The sequence below is a fragment of the Oculina patagonica genome, chromosome 11 (assembly GCF_052425735.1).
Source record: "Oculina patagonica isolate OP01 chromosome 11, crgOcupat, whole genome shotgun sequence".
Lineage (NCBI taxonomy): Eukaryota > Metazoa > Cnidaria > Anthozoa > Scleractinia > Oculinidae > Oculina > Oculina patagonica.
This window is the reverse complement of record NC_135768.1, coordinates 21,979,054-22,001,560: the sequence shown is the minus strand read 5'-3', so window position 1 is coordinate 22,001,560 and position 22,507 is coordinate 21,979,054. Positions and strand designations below refer to the sequence as shown.

General features: G+C 37.9%; 2 protein-coding genes across 5 annotated transcripts in view; one reads left to right on the top strand and one right to left on the bottom strand.

Annotated features, from left to right (window-relative positions):
• LOC144630721 (globin-1-like) overlaps positions 1-10,052 on the top strand; it is a 30,347-nt gene extending 20,295 nt beyond the window's left edge. For 2 of the 4 annotated variants that reach the window (XM_078489098.1, XM_078489099.1), the window contains 3 exons: positions 5,505-5,674; positions 8,534-8,759; positions 9,890-10,052. In XM_078489098.1, coding sequence (XP_078345224.1) covers positions 5,505-5,674; positions 8,534-8,759; positions 9,890-10,021 — 528 coding nt within the window. In that variant the 3' untranslated portion in view covers positions 10,022-10,052. Of the gene's footprint in view, positions 1-1,654; positions 1,749-1,960; positions 1,966-5,504; positions 5,675-8,533; positions 8,760-9,889 lie in introns of those variants that run through there. The other 2 variants (XM_078489100.1, XM_078489101.1) reach the window with 2 other exon arrangements.
• Positions 10,053-15,646: 5,594 nt separating this feature from the next.
• Positions 15,647-18,691, bottom strand: LOC144631142 (neuroglobin-like). Its single transcript, XM_078489529.1, has 3 exons — positions 18,516-18,691; positions 16,605-16,833; positions 15,647-15,819 (listed from the first exon to the last, which is right to left on the bottom strand). Exons 1-3 carry the CDS (start codon positions 18,662-18,664, stop codon positions 15,685-15,687), a joined length of 513 nt encoding a protein of 170 aa, XP_078345655.1. The 5' UTR covers positions 18,665-18,691; the 3' UTR covers positions 15,647-15,684.
• Between the last annotated feature and the right edge of the window lie 3,816 nt (positions 18,692-22,507).

Sequence of the window (22,507 nt, the reverse complement as noted above, 5' to 3'; positions counted from 1 at the left end):
TTGCAGTAAATGTTTAAGCACGCATGGAGACACAAGGAGAAAGATACTAATCTGTCAGAGACCGGAGTCGTCGAGCCACTCGGAAAAATAAAATTCCGTATCCCCCCCTACTTTTGTCGAACGAGTGGCATTCTGCAAACTGGTCTGATAACGCAAGATACTGCACATTTTTCATTTCTTTTTCTCAAAATTTATATCCGCCTCTACCAAACTGCTGATTCACGACCGATCATCATTCTGCAGTCCTTTGCTTTCTACCTTTAGGGTCATTAGGCAATTTGTCGATGGTATTGTAAGACAGGAACTGTAAATGTAGGAGTGGTTTCTAAATTGCCGCATGACATATATTCTGAAAACACAGCAGTAAAGTGCGTAGTTTTGACTTTCTAACTTGGCCTTTATGAACTGCGCTAACCCTTTTGCTTCTTCCATAGTACATGTCAAGCACTGTACTTGTAACTCCACTTTAAATGACGTTTCTCGTACTGTGTGTATTAAAAATAGTTAGGTATAATAATGTGGTAGAAGTTTGAGTTTATAGACACAAAATGAAAGATATTTTAAAGTTGACATAGATAATCGTCTTGTTACTCAAAAATTAGAATTCCTTATTTCCCTGACAGGAATCTACAGTAAGACGCTCTACCACTGCATGACCTGGCGGAAAGAGCCGCCCGCCCGCCCCCGAAGGGGGGCGCCCCGGATATAACACTGAACATGGGACTAGTGGGACTAGGTCTTACCAAACTAGATCCAATGTGATGAACGGCCCTCGTGTTGGGGTCTGGGACTAGATCCCGTTAGTTATGTCGATATAAATTAAGATATGTGGAAATAATTGATTGTAAATGTTAAGCTTGGTAAAAGATCTATTGTTGAAATCACCTGCGAAATAAAAAGTAAGAATATTGACGTCTCGGGTTGTGGCAAAATCTTCCCAATATTTCCTCGACACTACAATATTTATTGTAGAGATACGTTAAAAATTACATTTTCTTAATTTTAAATATTTTTGAAAAGTAAACCTTCGGTTATTTTTATCCCGTACCAATTTCAATTACAGCTATTGCCTTTAGAAAAACAATAAGAGTACGCTTTTTCCCATGTCAATTTTAGAGCTGTCGAAAAAAGGCTTTCAAAAGGTTTCGATTCTGTCAAATTATACGTAATTATTCTAAAGTAGATGAAACACGTACCTCGTTAATGATTACTCATCACAATGCAAGCGTCATAAGAATGTCTGACGCCAGGTATAAGGAAATTACACTTCCTTGTTATACTTCTTATACACTTACGCAAGTCTACATAAATTTTGCTTAGACAACGTTAGGGCTGCCTTGTGGCCTTGAATTTAACTGAGACATTTTTAAATAAGCGACTGAATACGTTTTGCCTTTTTGTATTAAATTGCAAAAAACCAATTTGGATAAACATGGATAAACATGTTAGTTTTCTATAAGGTATGACGGAAGTACAGAGCTGGCCATGACACGCACATGACATTAGTGGGAGGAAGGTCCCCATTTGCCCACCAATAGTCACCATCTTGTGCTAAGAACTTTTACGTGAGCGGAAGTACGTATTAATTATGCAAATCAACGCCAAAGAAACATATATTAGGGACATAGATACAATAATTTTAATCGAAACTCCTGTTGGATCGAATATCAATTATCTCAGAACAAAATTTCAAGTACCACCGCATCCCTCCATCCTCCTGACGAGCGAACTGTGAAAAGAAGGTACTGGTAAATTGTTTTTATTTTTCTGTTTGTAATAAGTTGCATGCAGTCAATTCATGTCCATAGTAATATTAACCGATGGATTCTAGAATAATCGGTGTTATGTGTTATGTTTATGAAGAAAAACATTTGCGAAACGGTACCTTATTCTAAAGTTAATATTATGGTTGTTGTGGCAACCGATTGTTTGATCTTAGAGGTTCGAAAAGTAACTTTATCTAAGGTGAGATAAATTGCGTGTTTTCCTGAAGTTGAAGATGTTAACTTATTAAGTCAGAACCTCTCGAGCACACCTGTTTATTGAGAGAAAGCCTCGGATCCAGTTTAAAGCTCGCACTTTTGTCATATGAGCCTAAATAAGTATTAAATAAGTTTGTAATTTTCTGGTATGTTACCGAAAAGTACTTTATCGAAGGTAAGATAAATTACGTGTCCTCCTGAAGAAGAAGCCTGACTTGTCAACTTCAGGACTTCCCGGTGTAAACATCTGTCTATTGACAGAAACTCTGTCCGGTTGTAAACCCACGCTATTGCATGCATGTCAAGAAAGCTTTAGTTATTATTTTAACAAGTCCGTACTTTCTGGTATGTTACTGGATGGCATTTCTATGCTTAGGGCTTTTCTTTAAGTGTCGTGAAAAGTAATGCATCTTAAACGTTTTTCTTATCAATTCTTCTCATGAGTACGTCACAAACCTAATATTTTATTTATAAAGTTTGAAACGCCTACTATCCATATTTTATGCAAGTCATGTTTTTCAGACATTCTGTTAATATTTTTCTTTTGTCGATTTGTTAAACAAGTCATTAGAGGATATTTTCCTGTTTAAAAGAAATAGATAAATATGTAATCTGTTTCGTTTGGCACTATCGCTGCGGGAAATAGAGCGTAATATTAATAGACTTTTTAATAATTAGCTAACAGTTGTGCCACTTAAGGGAAATAAGGGTATCTATGTAGTGAGTTTTGACTGGCTATGCGGTTTTTGGATAATTAACAATTACATTTCCCACCCTCGTTTTCTATGAGCGAATAGTCAACGAGGCGCTGGGGGGGGAAAAAAAGGGGGGAAAAAAAAAAAAAAAAAAAAAAAAAAAAAAAAAAAAAAAAAACGTGATTAGTCTAAGTGTTTTAACAGACACTCTAAATAAAAGATTGCAGTTCAAAATTTACAATTTTAGGTATTTTTAAGCCAAAACTCAAGAAAAATTTTCCTTTTAAGAGCAACGGGCACGCGATCGTGTTCTATCAGTGAATTATTAAAAACTAACAATGGTATATTGCAATTCCTGCGTTTTGATTGGTTGACAGCCAATGGTATATGAGCTCATATACCATTGACCACAAATTTGGTAGCCGAAACGCGTCAACGAAAATAGCTGGGGAGCTCAAATATTGCAATTCTTTGAGCGTTTTTATTTTTATAAAACAATTATTCCACTCGCGCTTGTAAGATATGAGATCGTTATAGCCAACTCGGCGCTACGCGCCTCGTTGACTATCTACCATCTCATATCCAACGCACGCTCGTGGAATAATTGTTAAATAGAAAACAATGAGAGAACCAATCAGATTCGCTGATTTCCAATAGAACACGGCTAAGTGTCTACTACAAGATGGCATTTTGAACCATTGGAAAAGGGTTCAAATCCTTCAATTCTTCCAGCAATTGTTGCATGACGTATGTTTTTATTAAAATATCAGTACATAAGATTCACGAAGAAGAAACGTCATGTGATATCTTTGTTCCACATTTTGTGTTGTTGTTGTTGGGTTGTAATTGTATTCTCCAGCAAGCCAAGTCACTTTGAGACGGCTTCTTTTACAGTCGTTACTTAAGGGTTTTTCTAATTAAGAAGGGTTGCTTCTTTCGGGTGGGTTGTAAAAAGGTCTTAAAACGTTTTCCGTTAAAAATTCCAGCAATGAAAGCATAAATAAATTTACCTATATAAGAACTTGCAGTTACAGTTGAGAACAACTTATCGAAACTTTATCGCTCAAGCTGACCCCCGCGAGAGAAAATTGAATTTAAAGTTAGCCATACTTTAATTAAAAAGGACGTTTTGCGTTGATTCAAAACAAAATAGCACGCCTTTATAGCATTTTACGAGGTTTGACATTAACGTTCTTAAAAAATGCTTGAGAATTAATTTAATCACAGGGCAACTAAGGGAAATGCATTAAAGTGAAATGTTTCAAATAGCATTCAAAATGTTACCGCGCTATGAGTAGATTTTTGTAATTAAATTTTGCACTTATTGCTCGAACTCTTAGCGGAATCCGTCTTAATATTTCGGAACCTTATGATATTTTAAATCAAGCCAATGACAAATGACGTAAAATAAACAAAAGAAACCATTTATAATTTGAAACCGCTTCAAACTTTCGCTCAGAGTTCGCCGAAAATTCGTTTTCGTCAGAATTTGTCTAAATTCGTTTGCATTATTTGCACACCGTACTGTTAGTTAAAAAATCGGGCAAATATTTTTATTGGCGGCACGCATTACAAGAGTTTTTCAGTATTTTTAGTAAATAAGTCAGTTACGGAGCTCGCTATACACACAAATCAAAACAAATACATAATTACTTTGGCCAGTCAATGAAAATTCTGCACCGCGCGCGTAAGGGATTCGTAAGGACAGAATTAATTTTTCAAATCTAAAATGCCGCGACATTAATGATAGTAACTTTGTGAGCTTAAAGAAGATTAATTGTGATTATCGTTTTCTAATTTTCAAAATGTTTGAGTGAATACATGCAATTAACACATCATTAGTTTATTGCAGATGGACTGAGGTGATCCGTGAAAATTGATTTTTTTTGCTAACGGTTTAGTATACGACAGTTTTTTTAACACTAAGTTTCCATTTAAATGGTTACACACTAGGGTTTAAAAAAAATTCGTTTTCGGAATGTGGGCAGTGAGATTGCGTCTAAAGTTTTCCTTTTTCTTACGTGTTGCGTGGTTAAATCAATGAGCAGTGTTATTGTGTCGCCTTTTTAAGTCTGTGGATGAAACCCTAGTGTGTAACCATTTAAATGGAAGCTATTGAGCAGTTCTTCCATCTGGTATTGTTTATTATGTTGTACAAGGTGGTTCTAAATTTTAACTCTGTGGATAAAACCCTAGTGTATGACCATTCAAATGAAAGCTTTTGAGAAGTACTTTCATGAGGTACTGTTTAGTATGCTGTACAAGGTGGTTCTAAACTTTTAAGTCTGTGGATAAAAGTTTTTGAGTAGTTCTCTTCATGTGGCACTTTTGTGATCCATACTTTTGAATGTGGTCATGGTCACTTACTATTGAGCAGTATTTTTAATGGTGCTGCTTGTTGTTAGTATTTTCTCATAATCTAAGCGAAATTATTTAAAATTTGTCGGTGGCCAAGTGTCACTTATTGTCACTTAGGCACTGATGAAAGACCTTCCACGTACAAAAACTGCTTCTAATTTGTAGAAATTAAAGCGATTGTTGTAAAAAAGCACTTAGCCTTTTTCTTGTGTACCAAACAATGTTTTGAGATTTTCAATTTACATGTCCAGTTTCAGTATTTTGCGATCAGTGCCAATCATTTTCGGCGTACCTTAATATGCGTTTTATCTCCCAGCGGAAAACCATTGTTCAGTATATTAAAAATAAAAGTGGTGTCAAACATATGTCATGAAACAAAACAGTTGTCAACCTGCCAAGACGATTGATATTTTCTTGGCCGGCAGACACCGTTTTTCAGCTCAAGTCCTTGAACTCTTAGGTGGTGTAGGTGTTGCTGCCGTGCTGTACCTTAAACATGGGATGTGGGTCAAGCAACAACAAGCTAAGAGACAAATCTTCTGTTATTCCACTCACCGAAGCTCAGAAGTACCTGGTTCGAGAAACATGGGAGACGGTTGAAATTCACAGAAATTCTGTTGGCAAGAAAACATTTTTAAGGTAGGTCGGTATAATCACATGCCCGATGATAACAGTCAAGTCATCACTTCTGGGACAATTTCAATCTCGGTTTGTTTCGCTGAAACTACCGAAATATCGTTTTTGCACTCAAGGTAAACTAAAGCTTGTTGCCTGGCAAAATACTGCCACGAGAGAAAAACATATTAAACGGCGTGCAATCTATTTCAGCCGCAATAATTAATATATTCACCGTCCGCGGGTTCTTTATTTTATATATATCAATTTTTAATGTCAAAACTCGACTTTTCATGCAATGAAAGCAAACCAACTGAGAAATCGTGCCATAACGAAAACACGAAATTGTTACTCACTTTTGCGTCGCTAAAGCAAGCTAGCAAAAGAGCAATTTTGTTGAAGATCCTCTTATTATAATGATTCAAAGGAAACATCAAACTGTTTGTCTGCTCCGATTGTAATTTAAGGAGTCTCCGCCGCTTAAAATTTATTTTAGCATTTTAAAAGACCGCCGACGTCTTTGTTGTACTTGTCATTTTATTCGCTTGTATCCAATTCGCTATAGAATTACCTCTTCAGCAGCGCTCATGACGAAAATTGTCGTTCTTGCGCTTTTCACATGATTGTTTCTAATCTCGTTCACGGTTCTCATTAACGCGCAGAATAACACTTAACGGCACAGCTTCACGCAATTGCCTCCCGCATAAGACATTCGCTGGGTCATCTAAGCAATAAGAAAAGTTCATTTCTGAAAATAATTGACCACAAGTTCAAGAGTTATATTTTTAGTATCCATTTCCGCTCTGAAGTAATTACAGCAGCTAGTAAAATGTAAAAATGTTTGCTTTTACTTTTTCACATATTACCGACGACGGCGCGATAAAACGATACAGCAAAAAATATTTGTTGATTTTATTTTGTTTTAAACTTTGTGTTGAGTGGCGCCTTTCATTTTTTTTTTAAAAAAAAAACACACGCAATCTTGCAAAATATACGCGTACAAAATAATGATATATTTTTGGCAAAACATACAATTCTAATACAAACAGTTCATAAATTATGCAATAATGACAGGCAAAGAAACTGTGCCTGCCAACGATTATTACATTTTCCAAACTACGCCATGTGGAGAATTCTGAAGAGAGGTTATAATATTAAACTCTATGAGTTATCGCTTGCTAGTAGTTACAACTTTGTTTACAATTTCATACCGCCTGTTTTTGGAGGTAAAATAATATGTTTCTCATTTTAATTACTTGAGTGTTAACTGTCAAATGTTTCGCTTCTTGTCAGACTTTTTTGGATGCAAAATCGGTTTTAGAAATTACAGCTGAAAAACTTGTTTGCATTTCTGCTAAATAGGCAAGTGCTTGTCTAAACAAAACAAAACATGATGAGAATGACTATTTCGGACCTTTCTCCCATTTAAAAGTTTTAATCTCCAATAACAAAAACAACGTGAGGAAATAATATATTCCCTTTTGGCAAATAATGGCTGATTGCAGTGGACGGTTATAGCATGTATAGCTGCGAAACACAGCTGCCAGAAAAATCACAACTTGAGTGACAAGTGTCCCTGCCAATTGTTACGCTTACTTCTGATTGGGCAAAAGCCACCTTGCTGTAACTACAGAAACGTAAACAAATGGCGCTTACAATGTGTGACAAAACATACTGGTTGTTTTGGAGGAAATGAAATTGAACGGTTATTCTCATTGAAAAAAATCGGGAAAAAGGAATAGCTTTTAACTTATTTCCTTTTCTCCGTTTCTGCAGCAATTTGTTTCGATCGCTGAATGAATGCCAACCATTTCTAATTTGTCAAACGCTTCCTTCATTTTTGCCAAAATGTGCGTTTTATGTTTAACTAGGAACTTTTCGGTTATTTGCGGATATTATAGCATTTTTTATTTACCGGAGTTGATATAAATTTCCGCACCACGGATGTAAAGGTAAACCAGAACTTTTCAACAAGCAATAACAAAATTATCTTCAGTTCTTGTCAAAATCCTCAAACTTGGTTGTTAGAGAAGCTTGTTTTTTCACGGTTGACCATTTTGCGCGTGCTGTGCCAGCAAATGATAACATAACGACCGCTGCGCGAGATTACGCGAGTATCTTGTAAACTTCTAAATGTTTTGCGCGCTCACTTTCCACGACCAAAGGACAAACCTACTGCATGCTTTACAGTCTACAGGTTTTGTCTACAAAATCGGCTGCCTTGACTGCAATTTCGTCTACTTTGGACAGACAGACAGACAGACAGACAGACAGACAGACAGACAGACAGACAGAGAGCCTTGGCAACAAGGTTTAAAGAACACTGAAGGTCCGTTCGTGTTGGAGACAATAATTCCACAATTGCGCAACACGCGAATCAATTCGACCATAACATATTCACGATACTATTCTGGACGAGGCTCGTAATTATCAAATTATTCGAGAGGCTCTTTCTCGAAGCTTGAATGGCATTCACAGAGAGACAGCAACGCTTCCAGCAAACGTATTGACATTTCAGAAGTAAAGAAGTCACTCGCGTAATCTCGTGCGGCGGTCATTGTGTTATCTTTTTCTGGCTTTGCACGCGCAGAATTTTGAACCGTTTAAAAGCTAGCGAAACGTTCAGTTGGCTTTTTAAAAATCAACGAAGGCCGAAGTTTTTCGGTTGCAACGTCTTTTATGTTTTAATTAACGTTGTTTCTAAAGTTTAAACAAGTCAGTGTCAGACATAAATCGCACATTTTAAGGAGAGTCCTAAAGTTTAGTCAACATGGCTTAAGTAAATTTTAGATAGTGTTTATCAACGAAGTCACTTTCTGCTTAGAGCCCGGGCCACTCCCAAGTCCAAACTGGGTTAACCTTAACATTGTTTGTCGTCCATAGGTTCTTTGAAAAAAATCCCGAATACCAAAGGCTATTCCCTGAATTTAAAGAAGTTCCCCCAGAGGAGCTGGAGAAGACGAATGCCTTATATGGGCATGCTAAACGGGTGATGAAAGCCGTGGAAAACGCCGTGTCCGCCTTGGACGATGCCGAGAGTTTCAGCAGTTATTTAGAGGAACTGGGACGAAGGCATAAAACACGTGCTTTGAAACCAACATACCTTGATGTAAGTCATTAGCTATCACGGGCACCCATAGGCCAGTTCGCGGATTTCTCCGCCATTTTGAAAGAGGTGCAAAAATGAAAATAGACGAAGGTTTAAAACCGACTAACATCCAATTCAGGGGGGGGGGGGGTTGAAGTACTTCTAGCCACTAATATGCTTCGGCCTGATGGGCCACTTGGCTCGACAGGAGGCTTTGCCTTTTTTACCATAAACAGGATTTTAGCATGGCAAATAATCTCTAGAATTTTTGCAGCCTAAAAAACGTGTAAGATACTTGCAAAATATCTTGCTATAAATCAAGTTAGATGGATGTTGATCGGTTTAGAAGCGTGCAGTCGCGCAGTTTTATGTCTAAACACGTCTGTCTCCAATGTCTGTGGGGTAATTTACGCTACATTTTGAGCCTTGTTTTCATTGAAAATGGCGGAGAGAAAATTCCAAAGTAGCCTATTGCTTAAATAAGTATAAATTAATGTTTGAAATTAATTTTTCTTCCTTTGTTTTGTTTGACATTATCTAAGGGCTTTTTTATATACATGTACCTTTTGTCAGGTCTGGAAGGTTTAAGTATGATAGGTGTGTACAATAAGCAACATAGTGCAAAATGCATCATCACTTGAAAATATCATTGTTTGTGTTTTATTTTCTCTTTCACAAAATTAAGGATTGCGGCAATGTATATCTGTTACAATTTTCCACAGTTAAACGTCCGTCCGTGACTGAATTATCTAAATACTTATTTGTTTGAAGGCTATAAATTGGATTCTCTAAAGGTGGTGAAAAACGAAGACACAATGTTGCGGACACAAATGTTTCCCTGTTTGCCGCGCACGCAACATTTGTTACGGACTCAAAATTTGATTCCGAGACCCAAAAATGTTTCTGTTTTCCTTCAGAAACATTCTGTGTCCGCAACAATTGTTTTCCCGTTTGTTCGCCCAAGAAAACATCATAAGCAACAATGTGTCTGCCACATTTTGTCCTCGTTTTCCAGTGCCCTTTAAAAACTGAGCTACAGAGAGACTTATAGTGAGCTGGGGGATTTACCAGGTTAACTGTTTCCCTGGACAAGAACTTTTCTTACGTTCGACGTTCGGTAATGTAGTCAAACGAATGCTTTTTGTCCACAGGCTATGCAGGATGCCTTGATGTTTACTCTTAACGATCTTCTCAAGTCAAGTTGGACCGAGGAAACAGCAGAGGCCTGGAGAAAGCTTTTTCACTTTATCATAGATCACATGATTTGTGGCTTACAGTCTTGATCCACCAAGACCATTAACAAAATTGCACGATTTTTTTAGATAAACTTACCGCCCCTACGCAGTAACAGCTTATAGAAGAGGACAGCATATGCGTTGTGGTTCAATTTTACCCTGGGTGAAATTTGGTATTTTCCTTTTGTTTTTAATCATTATCATATATATAACCATACACCAGAACAAAGGCAAATGCAAAATTGTACCAAGGGTTACATTGAACCTCAATATTGAATTTCTACATTTTAGTAACTTAAATTTAAAGCTCTGCAGAAGTTCACGTTTCTCTGGTTGGCCCTCGCGCTGGCCTCAGCATTGTTTCACACGCCACGGGTTTTTTTGGTCTGATAAATCCAGCAATTTGAATTAAATAGTTGTAATTTTCTCTAATAGCAGAAAAACTGCCGCTTGTTGAATGCTATACGGTGTAAATCCGTTAATCTGCTAACCAACGGGCCGCAAAAATCTCGCCGTATTAACAGGGGCGCTGTATTAAAGTGAGTCTTTAAATAAGAAAATCACTGACTAAGGTTTACGGTCAAAAGTGGCCGTAATGATAACGAGGTGGCCGTAAGATGGGGTTCAAATGTATTACATTCCCAGCATAGACCATCTTTTTTTTTTTTTCATAAAAAGTGATTGTAAAAACCCTTGCATAGTAACTGGGAACGTAATAAAGTTTTGTTGTCATTGTACAGGGGCGGATCCAGGATTTTTCAAAGGGGGGTGGCTGTTTTTTACTAAAATGTTTGTTTACTATATTGTTCAAGCCCCAGTTTGTTTTTTATGGGGGGGGGGGGTTCGGGCTTTTAGGCAGTTTTTTGAAAGTGGGAGTGCAGATGATTTTGGGTCTGAGGCCCATATTTAATGGGGCCGAAGGCTCCATCTCCCTAGGGGGGTCTGGGGGCATGCCCCCTCCGAAAATTTTGAGACGTGAATTCTGAGACGTGAATTCCGCGATTCTGAGCAGCTTTATATACAGCTGTCAATTTAGTTATTAAACCACTGTTTTTCCTTGATAATTCTAGTTCTTATGAAATGAACAGTGATTGAAATTTAAAGTTGACAAGCCAGGAACTTACAGGAAAGAACAGATATGCGTTTTGTTGCTCACCCACATGCGTGAAAATTTTTAGCCCTTGGCAAAGTGGCCTGGGGACAACTTTGGCGACTTTGCTTGCTTGTGAAATCGCTTCGATGCGAAAAAACGGTACGAGAACTCGCTAAAAAAAGAAGTAAATGGAGAAGAAAATCATTCCAGAAAGGCTAAAACAACTCTTGAAAGTTAAAAGGAATCTAATTTTTTTAAAATTATACACACGTTTTGTTACATTAAGCCAGAAGTTCGTAAAACAGGCTGTCGAAAATCTCCTATTTTGGAAAAATGGCCTTTCTTAACTTTGAACGGCCGCCTGACTATGAAAGGTGGATGGACATTGTCCTTATTTTCTATTTTAATATGTTTATTTTCATTTTTACTGGTGGATCAAGGGGGGTGGCTAGCCACCCAATCCACCTCCCCTGGATCCGCCCCTGTTGTATTCTTTTCTATGGCTCCCCAAGTGCTTCCAGAAACGCTTGCGGCACTGAATTTTTGGGAGTTGTAAATAGATACAGTTTATGTACATATACGTATTTTAAATGAATTTATTTAATGGCTTATTCAACGATGTGAGCATTATTGTATATGTATAGCTATTATGTCTAAGTTATGCTATTTTTTACAGAAAACGTTAATCACGTAACTAAAAATTTTGTTGCTGCTTTAACGCTCTTAGTCGTTGGCTGAGCATTTTTAAGCCTATAATATGTTATTCAGTCCACAATTGACTATAAGGGAAGGCTTCGTCCGAAATTAAGGGGTACCTTTTACAGGAATATAATAGAGTAGAGACGAGTTGGAGTATACAAAAGGGTAGGGGAAACTGTAATTAAGGTATTTAAAACAGGACCTTCTAAAAAATCTCCACCCATCCACCGGTTGATCCATTCGAAAGGGTTACCTTTTCTTTCAAAGATGGTACACCTATGTGAAACGGTAAGGGTTAGGATCTCGGTGCGGAGTCTCCCCGAATAAAAAAAAATTGAATGATCATTTCTGTTCTTGTACCATCAAATTGGTGTGTGCAACTTGATGTAAATAAAGCTTTTGTGTAAATAAAACGTTAAACACTCACTGGAGAATGTTTGATTTTATAATTTTTTTTTTAACAATTTTCCCTATGAATGAAACGTATAACGCATCTTTTACATAACTTTCATAACGTCTTTCAATACATTTGATAACAAAAAAAATGGCAAAATGAGACATAACGCGTAAAATCCGCAAAGGGCGACTGCATCTATCTGCCACACGATTATTTGTCAGTAGAAATTCGAAGATCGTTCTAGCTAACAAAAATCAATTTTGAAGAAGGTTAAAGGCAGGATACAGAACGTGAATAAGAAATGTCACCGTCTTCAATGAACTGTGTTGGATCACTCAAGCGTTCTGGCTTTGACGGATCACAGGCAGCCCAAGCTTACGCTTCGAGCGGACGGTAGGTTTTCGGTGTTGCGTAACACTAGACCGTTGAGAATATTATAAGGCTTTGTATAGGAATTGTTATCACTGGGTCGATTTTGCCGTATTTATGCTTAAAATTCAGTAAATATACAAAATAAACTTACTTTTGCCATTTGCTGTCTTTTTAATTTACCAGTCTTGAAGTGGTGTTTTTAGCGATTTCTTATTCCCTGTTGCTTCCTTCCGGCTTCCTTTATAGACGAAGTCAACTTGAAGGCAGGACACTGCCATGGCGATCGATCCGAAATCGAGCGGCGATTTTTAGTCCGAAAATCGGTCGCATCGACGGCTTTTCCTTTCTCACGTAAAGGTCGATAATTGTCCTCCTCCCACGAATCCACAGCTTTGGAAAATCTCAATGCATACCCTTTGAAATAAACCGATTTCCACGAAGAATTCATCGGTTTCGAAGGTCTCGTCTGCGATTCCTGTTATGGACACGACCGTTTCAAACTAGGCTTAGCGGCCTGGCCTTGTGTCAAATCCACAAATGTCCACGGGAGGGAAGGTAAAAAATTACTTGGTCGCAATCCGAAACTTTCGCCCCTCCCCACGGTGTTAATAACGTTTCCGATTGTGTGGTTAAAGTGATTAAAGTGTTATGACGTTTCTCGATTGAACTTATTAACCAATCGCAAAGCGGTAAAACGTAGACGAATTTTTTACCTTCCTTCCCCTGGACGTGTGTGGATTTGACACCAGGCCAGGCCGCAAAGCCTGTTTGCAACGATCGTGTCCATAACAGGAATCGCAGACCTCCGAAACCGATGTATGCGTCGTGGAAATCGGTTTATTTCAAAGGTTATGCATTGATATTTTCCAAAGCTGTGGAGGACAATTATCGACCATTACGTGAGAAAGGAAAATACGCCGATGGGACTGATTTTCGGACTAAAAATCGACGATCGATCGCGGATCGTTTGATCGAACGGCATTGCAGTGTTCTGCCTTGACTCCGTCTTAGGAAGGAAGGAAGAGGGAAGACAAAAATCACCTCAAACACCAGTTTAAAACGCAAGACAGGCAATTCGCAAAAGGACACGACATATGATAAAAGTAAGTTTATTTTGTATATTTACTGAATTTTAAGCGTAAATTCGGTAAAATCTAGCCAGTGATAACAATTCCAATACAAAGCCTTACAGGGGCGGATCCAGGATTTTTCAAATCGGGGTGGCTGTTTACAAATATTTTTGTTCACTATCTTGTTTAAGCCACTGTTGTGCCAAAGGCCCATAGTTGTTGGGGCCGCAGGCTCCTTGCCCCTTGGGGGGTCTGGGGTATGCCCCCCCCCCCCCAGAAAATTTTGAAAAAGTTGAAGCCTCTTAGACGTGATTGCCGTGATTGTGAGCAGCTTTAAACGTCTTTCTAAAAGTATAAACACTTTTTTCATCTTACCCAGTGTCATTGTCACCTTATTTTCTATTTTAATGTGTTTATTTTCATTTTTCTTGTGGATCAAGGGGGGTGGCTAGCCACCCAATCCACCCCCTCCCCTGGATCCGCCCCTGCCTTATCATATTCTCAACGGTCTAGTGTTACGCAACACCGATCACCTACTGACCGCTCGAAACTTGAGCTTGGGCTGCCTGTGGACTGATCGCGGGATTTTAGACAACCATTAGATCATTGATTAGATCTGTGTTCAGTGTGCGGAGCGAAAATCAATATTTAAACTGTAATTGAGGTGTGTTACTGTGGAAGGCCATCGAAATGTGGTGTACGTTCTTGGGAGCGGTACGGTTAATACAGTACCGTCGCACCAATGGAGAGAGACATGGGGATCAGTAGTGTTGCAGCGCTCTCGTAAGCTTGTAATTCTGCTGGTCCTGTAGTGAAGCCATTGCTATTGTCTGGGGCAATGGACATTGATGCTGTTGTTTGTTCTATTGTTCTCCTGAAGGGTAGCGAGCCATACATGAAAGACCTTGCATGAGCTGTTACCCAACCCATGGGGATAACAAGCTATTTCCACGTTACTTATGAATTGCATGCGTAAAAAAGAGACACTATCCAAATAATCTTGAGAAATGCATTATTATGACAAGTAGTATATTTTATCAAGTAATTACAGTCCATTTCCATGCTAAACATTTTGTCAGATAAATTGTTATCCATAAACAGTGCTTGTTCATGTAATGAGATCATTCTAATATTAGTGCTGCGATAGATCAATTCACACAAATTGTGCACTCCGCCTTCAGAGGTAACAGAGTTTTCCTTGTATCAAAAGTATACTCTGTCCACTTTAGAGAGACGTGGGCCTTGAAGAGAGTTTATTTACAGAGAAACATATAAAATTATGGCGCCACCAGCAAACCATGCATGAAGGGTGTCCGCCAGCTGTTGGACTTGAGAGAGTAAATTGTAAACTTCACGTAAACAAGTTATATAAAAAAACATCGACGTCATTGCTAGTGGCTGAATGATAAAACCTGAAGAAGGACGAACTAACTACACTACTAAGGTAGCATTCCTTTTCTAATTTGACCAATCACATTTTCGGATCGAGTTAAAGGGGCAGTGTCACCGACATTTAGTGTTACTTAAAAATACAGTAGTATTTTTAAAAGAAAGGCATAAATTATCTTGTCGTCAAAATTGTTAGAAAGTGGTGTGGCTACAGACTGGTAGGAAAGAAGTGGCGTAAAACTTGAAAAATTGGGGCCGACGTTTTCAAGTTTGACAGCTTAACTTCGAAGAAACTTTCTTAAAAACCATTGACCACGGTTTATTCACACATTGGAGAATCAATTTATGCCTTTCTTTTGTTGTTTAAAGGTTTTTGTTGATAAGTGAGTGCACCCTCATAATTCTAGCATAGTTTACACAAAACACAGAAGGCTTCTCGTGACACTGTCCCTTCAGCTCACATTGTCTAAATTTTCGTGTAAGCTGAGACGAAAATCTAAAAAATGATCCGGACGAAGTTCGCTCAAATAAAACGAAATCTGAAGCCAGCTTCAGTTTCAAATCAAAACGATCCACGTTTGGAGATAGACTGTTCGGATTGCAATCTAAGATTTTTTTGTCCATAAATTGAACGGGAAATCTTTTTTTCGATTGAAAACTCCGGATTTTGATTGGTTAAAAGGAACGCTACCTAACTGTCACGAAGACCAATGATCATTGCCTCGGCCATGAATCGAAATAAAGCACTCCAAGCTTCAGATGTTTCTTTTGTCCATTCTGACTGGAATACTTCCTTTAATGAAAACATGAGGCCCTCGTGTATTACCTGAGAATAAATAGATATATTTGTTAACTGATTCTAAATGGATAAATAAATCCAAAGTAAATTCATAGATCGAAAGTGCGAATTACTTATACAAATAGTAATATAACGATATATTACCAACATAATATTAGTAAAATGTTAGGGGGGGACTCCCAAATGAATGAGACGGGGATGCTGGTTGGTCTTGCTTTGGGGTTTTCAGCACAGAACGCCAATATTTTTAGCCGACAAGGTCTCGTTTAGGGTTGCACAAACGTCGCACTGTGCTGGGAGTCTAGGCATAAAAAATAATTATATCTTTTAGGGAAAAAAAGCTAAAGCCACCTCAACATTGGTCTCCTTTAGAGTTTTAATTTTGGGTTTTAATTCATCATCATCATTATTTATTACAGCAATAATTAGGTTAAGGCTAGGAGACCTCCAAGAAACCGCCAGGGTTATAGGGGAGGCCATCTCGGTTAGCAATATGTGAGTAATTTGGTTGTGGATGTGCGGCTAAGTCAATTCAGACTCAGTTAAAAGTAGAAAAGTTAGTCGAAGTAGTGATCGATATTGGGAGAGGACTCAAAATTTTAGGACCCTGGTAAATAAAACAAAAATGCTTTAGTTTACTACAGGAATAATGTGATCGATAACACTTGGCTATTCTTGGGTCAAAACGTGTATTTGACTACTTGTAGAAAACAAACTAAGAAACATCAGAGGCAATGATTGGTTAATTATGATACGTGTATACCTTCAGGCGAATAGAACGGTGCGTTTTATTTACGTCAGACGTCACTCACCTCCAAATACTGAGCTTTCAGTGGTCGGACCTGATGTCTCCTCCCAAGCTCCACAAGATATCCAACAAAACGGTCATTGTCATCGAGTGACGTCACAGCATTTTCAAGGCATTTCATGATGGTTTTACAATGTCCGAATAGTTTCCTTGATGACTTCAGTTCCTCCACCGGATCAGCTGTCATAAACTCAGGCATCATTTTCTTTATCTGGGGGTTCAATTCGAAAACTCTACACGGAAAGAAATAGGCTTCATTAGCAAGCATTCCTCTCCACTTTCAACATGATAAAAATGTTAGGATTAAATTTGGATTAAAGGGGCTTCAAAAGATTTTTGAACAGCTAATATTTATTAAAAATTAATTATATTTATATAAATTTATTAATTTTAGGAAACCTAAAAAAAATGGTCCATTCTTATTTTCAAACTGTTAACAAGCGTCTGTGGCTGCAGATGGCTAGAATGGAAATGGAAAACAACTTGAAAAATTGAGGCTAAACTGTTCGAGATGTTTCGATATTTATAGCCGTAGTTTGATTTCTTTCCGCAAATTAAGGTTATATATTCCTTTAGATGTTTAAAGATAATGTTTTTCGTGGACTAGTTGCCTACCGCTAATTTTAGAACAGTGTAGACGATAAAAAATCTGCAAAATCCTCGTGATGTAGCTCCTTTATCGGCTGTGCCGTGAAAGTCGTGGAAGAATACTATGGACCGTACGTACTAGCTAGTCAAAAATCTGTTTGCTTTACCAAACTCAACAAATTTTTGTCTCCATCAAATTTTCAATTTTGTAATTTTGCACGCACTTGAAAACCCCAGATTATTTGATAAGCACAAAGTGCCAATCACGTCAAAATCCAACATCGATAGACTCTTGGAAAAGCGAGATCAAGTTTACTTGACAGTTTTTCTTCAAAAACTGTCAGTTTTGATGCTGGACAAAAATTTGTCCTGCTCCAAGCCAGGACGACGGCACCTTTGAAGTTTGGTGCGACTTGACAAAATTTGGTAGAAGTAATAATCACGGTGCGTTTTTGAAGAATAGGACTGATGACAGATAAATTTGCAAAATAAAAAAAATTCGCCTGGTGCGTACGGTGCCTTATCCTTCTCGTGATGTTTTTCTTTATCGACCGAATAAAAGGCGGAAAAGAAGCTATCTTCAAACTTCACTGCACGAGCAACTGTTCAAAGTCGAGTTCCCACTGACAGGTTAATTTTGGGCAACTAAGCCACTTTAAAATGCAAAAATGGTTTTGCCTGAGGCATGTTTAATTGTTTTCAGTCACTGAACCATGTCAATATACCCTGGTAAATATTTTCTCGGTACTAACCGGTACGACGTGAAAATGTCACCTTCCTCACGGAAAATTCGCATTTCAATCGTATTTCCGTTGGTAAAATGGCTTCGTTTAGCCGCTGCTATTATCTTTAAAAGATGTGTCTTTGCAACATGAAGATTAACTTAACCACTTTTGAATGAGTAAATATTTTGGTTGAGCCATGAATAAGCAATATTATATACGTAAAATTTAACTTCGATAAATGATTGACCCTAAATTTGAAAGAACATTTATAAGACAAAAGCAATCAATGTAGAAATTTTCTTCTCTATTTTGTGTCTTTGGCAACTTGAAAATAATGTCATAAACTTAACTTTTTGGTGGTCAAGATTATTCCTAAAATTCATAAACTTTGCCACACGCAGCTGTAGTTTACATAATTTATTCTAGAAACTACAAGCTTTGAAATTCATAAAACGTTTGTTGTTTCTTTCATGTTTTACATGTTTTCATTTGTATCTATAAAAATATATCATTTTTATTTCACACCGGTAAAACAATAAGACTGACTTCTGTATGTTTTGCATGTGAAAATTGAAAAGGCTTTTTTAACTGTCAAATCTCACCTTATAAACGTTTGCTTTCCAATTTTTGTGCGGTTTTCCTCGATCGTTATCCAAGTTTTCTTGATAACCTGCTTTTGATCGTCGGTAAGATTTATCGATAGATCAGGCTTTGGCACCACTTTACTTTGCATCGACGAAGAACAACCCATTGTCAAATAGATCCCAAAATGCTCTTAAAGAATAACAACAAAGAACCAGGTGAAAAACAGGTGAATATTGTTTCTTAGTTGCTAATTACATGGCAACGCTGTATATATTTTTAATTCAAGATTCATGTCAGAAATGTATTATTCATGGACGAAATGTGTTATTTATAGTAGCTGAGCCAGAAGGGCCGCGCATTGTAAAACAATTTCTGTTGTTGTTTGTATTTCTCTTTTTTCCCCAATTTTAACCGGAACGTCTCTTTATACTTTTCGGTTTATTTTGTACATTTTCGACCTTTTAAAGTTTTCTTGGTTTTAATGCAATGTTGCATGACGTTACAGCATTTTGCGAGAGAACCCTTTCGATGCACACACTTACGTACGTACGTGGTGCGTTAAAAACAAATGGCTGGTTAATCTGAAAAGACCTGCATGTCTCTGGACCTTGACAGATCCGAGTCAACCGGATTTGTTTTCGACAATAAATAATTAGTAAAAATAATTAGTCATCGACAACTTATTTTATAAGGACAACCACTTCTCATAGTAAATGGCTTGAACCTAGCAGTATCATATCACTTATGTATAACAAATACTCTGGAGATGGTTACTAATTCGGGTGTCATTCACCTTGGCATAAGTGATCATTCTCTTGTTTTCTTGACACGTAAGACTCAATTCTATCGTAACGGCCCTCGCGTGATCGAAACGCGACAATTTAAACATTTTAACAGAGAAAAATTCTTAAGTGATCTCAAACAATTCCCATGGGCCAATGTTGATTTATATTCCGATCCAAATGATATGTGGCGTGTATGGAAAGAAATGTTTCTTGATTGCGTTGATACACACGCACCACTCAAATTGAAAAGAATTCGTAAAAAGCGATCTCCATGGATTACCAGAGAATTATTGTGTCTTATCAGAAAACGAGATTTCCTTAAAAAGAAGGCAATCGCCTCCAATAACTCGGCTACATGGGATCAATTTAAGCGTGCTAGAAACCAGGCAAATAACGCAATTAAGCTCGCAAAGAAACGCTTTGTTTCTGACAACCTGGAAGCCAACAAAGGTAATTCGCGCAAAACATGGAAAGTTATCAACGAGCTAACTTCGCGTAACAGTGGTAAGTCGGCTACTATTTTGGAGATCAAAGCTGATAACAGAATAGTTAGTAATCCGATGGAAATAGCTGAAACTATTAACGAACATTTCTCAAATGTTGCTTATGTATTGGCACAAGATATTCCTGTTGTCAATGTAAATCCCGAGTCTTACTTGGAGCCCACTGATAGTTCGTTTACTCTGCAAATTCCGAGTGTAAATACTGTTTTTAACCTTTTGTCGAAAATTGATGAAAAGAAAGCCACGGGTCTTGATAGGATTCCGAGTAAATTGTTAAAAATGGCTGCTAGTATCGTCGCGCCTTCTCTTACTTCCATTTTTTCAAAGTCCATCCTCACGGGGATATATCCAAATGATTGAAAAGCGGCCAAAGTAACTCCACTTTTCAAGTGTAATACTCCATAACTTTCGAGCTATTTTAAAAGTTCGCGGTCACCGTACCTCACCGATTTCGCTGAAATTTGGCATGCAGTCTTGTTTTAGGGTCCTAACTACCAAATGGATATTAAAAAGTTTCAATTCTTTTTATTTTGGAAAATGTCGAGAAGGCCGATTTGTAGCGTCTGTGACGGCCTGCCAACATGGCGGATCGAAGGTGTTCTTGTTACTTCGACACTGAACCTGCCGTCACAGTTTCTCGATCATACTTGGTACAGTTATAAAGAACTATCTTTCTTCTTTCAATTTATCAAAATAGATTCGGCAAATGCTGAGTTTGAATGATCAACGGCCAAAAAGTTCGAAGGTATGTTAACGATGTTTTGAACAGCCTCAAATTTACTACAAAATGAAAGGCTTATAACTCCACTGTTATCTCGATTTAGAACTAGCCAATTACCATGAACAAAGCTTGTTCATTGGTGAATTGATTCCATTAATAAAAAAATTGGGGAAATGTTACAGTTAAGAATAAAAAATTATAGAACCTCTAGTAAATTGGCCATTTCAGCGCCATTTAAGCGGATCAGCTCATTAACAGCACATAATCGGGAGAAACATGAAAGGGTTACGGTCGTTTAAAATAAACAGTTTTCATGTATTCTTTGCTTATCTTAAACAAATGCATGATCTTTGCCAAAGATATGGCGATTTTTGAGCGTACGATTGTTTTTCCAAATTTTTATATCGGCGACTTTGTTGTCGAGATTATACGCTGTTGTAATTCAATATTCGTTTCACAAGAACTTTTGTTGCTCGCATTTTCCAAATCGCTGTTTAAGAAATTGCCCATTCCGTAACAGAGTCATTCTTAATTTGTCTTTAAAAATTACTAGGAATGCAAGAATGTCATAGAACGGTTTTATACTAGTGAAAATACATGTCAGACATAACTTCAACTGTTCGTGTTATTCGGCTGTTTTCACAAATATGCAAATTAAGGAATTCTTAAAGTGCCTATCTTTAACTATTTCACGCTTAAAGATTCCTCTAAATCTTTTCGCCTACCTTTTAACCAAACGAAGTTTTGTGTCTCCAGGCAGAATACGCGTTATCAGCAATGAAAGTCGAAGAGATACAGAAGCTCGAGTAAAATTAAAACTGCTGTGAAATGAACATCGTTTGAGCTTGACGCCTATTTATAGATTGCGCCCGGTTAATTAAGTTTATTTATTTGACGATCAGATAAAAATCAATGAATGATCAGAGTCAAAAAAGTCCATTTCTAAGCACGAAAAACACAGATATTTCTTTCAGAAGCATTTATGCATAGAAATACCGGTTTATTATTGACTGTTGACGCGGTTAAAATAATACTCGGCTTCCAGCGGTAAATCTGCATTTATAATTGTTGGGAGTTTGGGGTGTTTTTTTGGTGATGTTATTGTGGGGGGGGGGGGATGGAAGTGGTACCTCCGTATCCTCTTTACATCTCTGACACAGTGGTCTGAATGTTGAACAAAAGAGCTCATCTGTTAATAAGCATAATGCTAGCTGATTTCGAAATAAACATGACTTTACGTTTGTGTCATCAGTAATTATAGCGTTCGAAGAAGGCGTGGCTGAGTCGCGGCAACACTACATTTAGAGAAGTTTTCTCATTTCGCTTTAAGCCCAGCACCCCCCCCCCCCCCCCCCCCACCCGCACCCCACCCACGGATAAAAGACCTACCGCATTAAAAAGCCCACACTTCTTACCAAACTGTACAACCCCAGGGCTTATACGAGCGGATTTTTGCACTTTCTTACACGGTTGGGAAGCTTGATGGCCCAATGGTCACTGCGCTGGACTCTGGACCAAACAGTCCTGGATAGAGCTTTTGGGGGACAATGCGTTAAGTTCTCTTGGAAACCCTCTCGACTCCCATAGTCCCTTTCTTCACCCAGATGTAAAAATGATTACCAGTCAATCTTTTGCTCTTCGGGAAGGGAGGTAACCCTGCGATGGACCAGCATCCCATCCGGGAGGAGTAAAAAATACTCGAAGTCGCTTCACGTTGCGGAAACGGGAATAAGCTCCGGCCTGATGGGCCACTAGGCTCGTAACCTACCTATTGAAAGACCTGGCGGAGAACTACATAAATGGACCGGGCGGCCATAGGTTTCTTATAGTGAATTGAGGCGGGGCGCTCCCACATTAAGGGGTGGCATGGCATGACGAACAGTAATAACCCATTCCCCGAACTGGGGGAATGGGTTATTGTTTTATCAATAACTGACATTTCATTAATTTATATTTGACCGATGAACTTCAACTTATCCCTAGGGGAGGGTGATAATTTG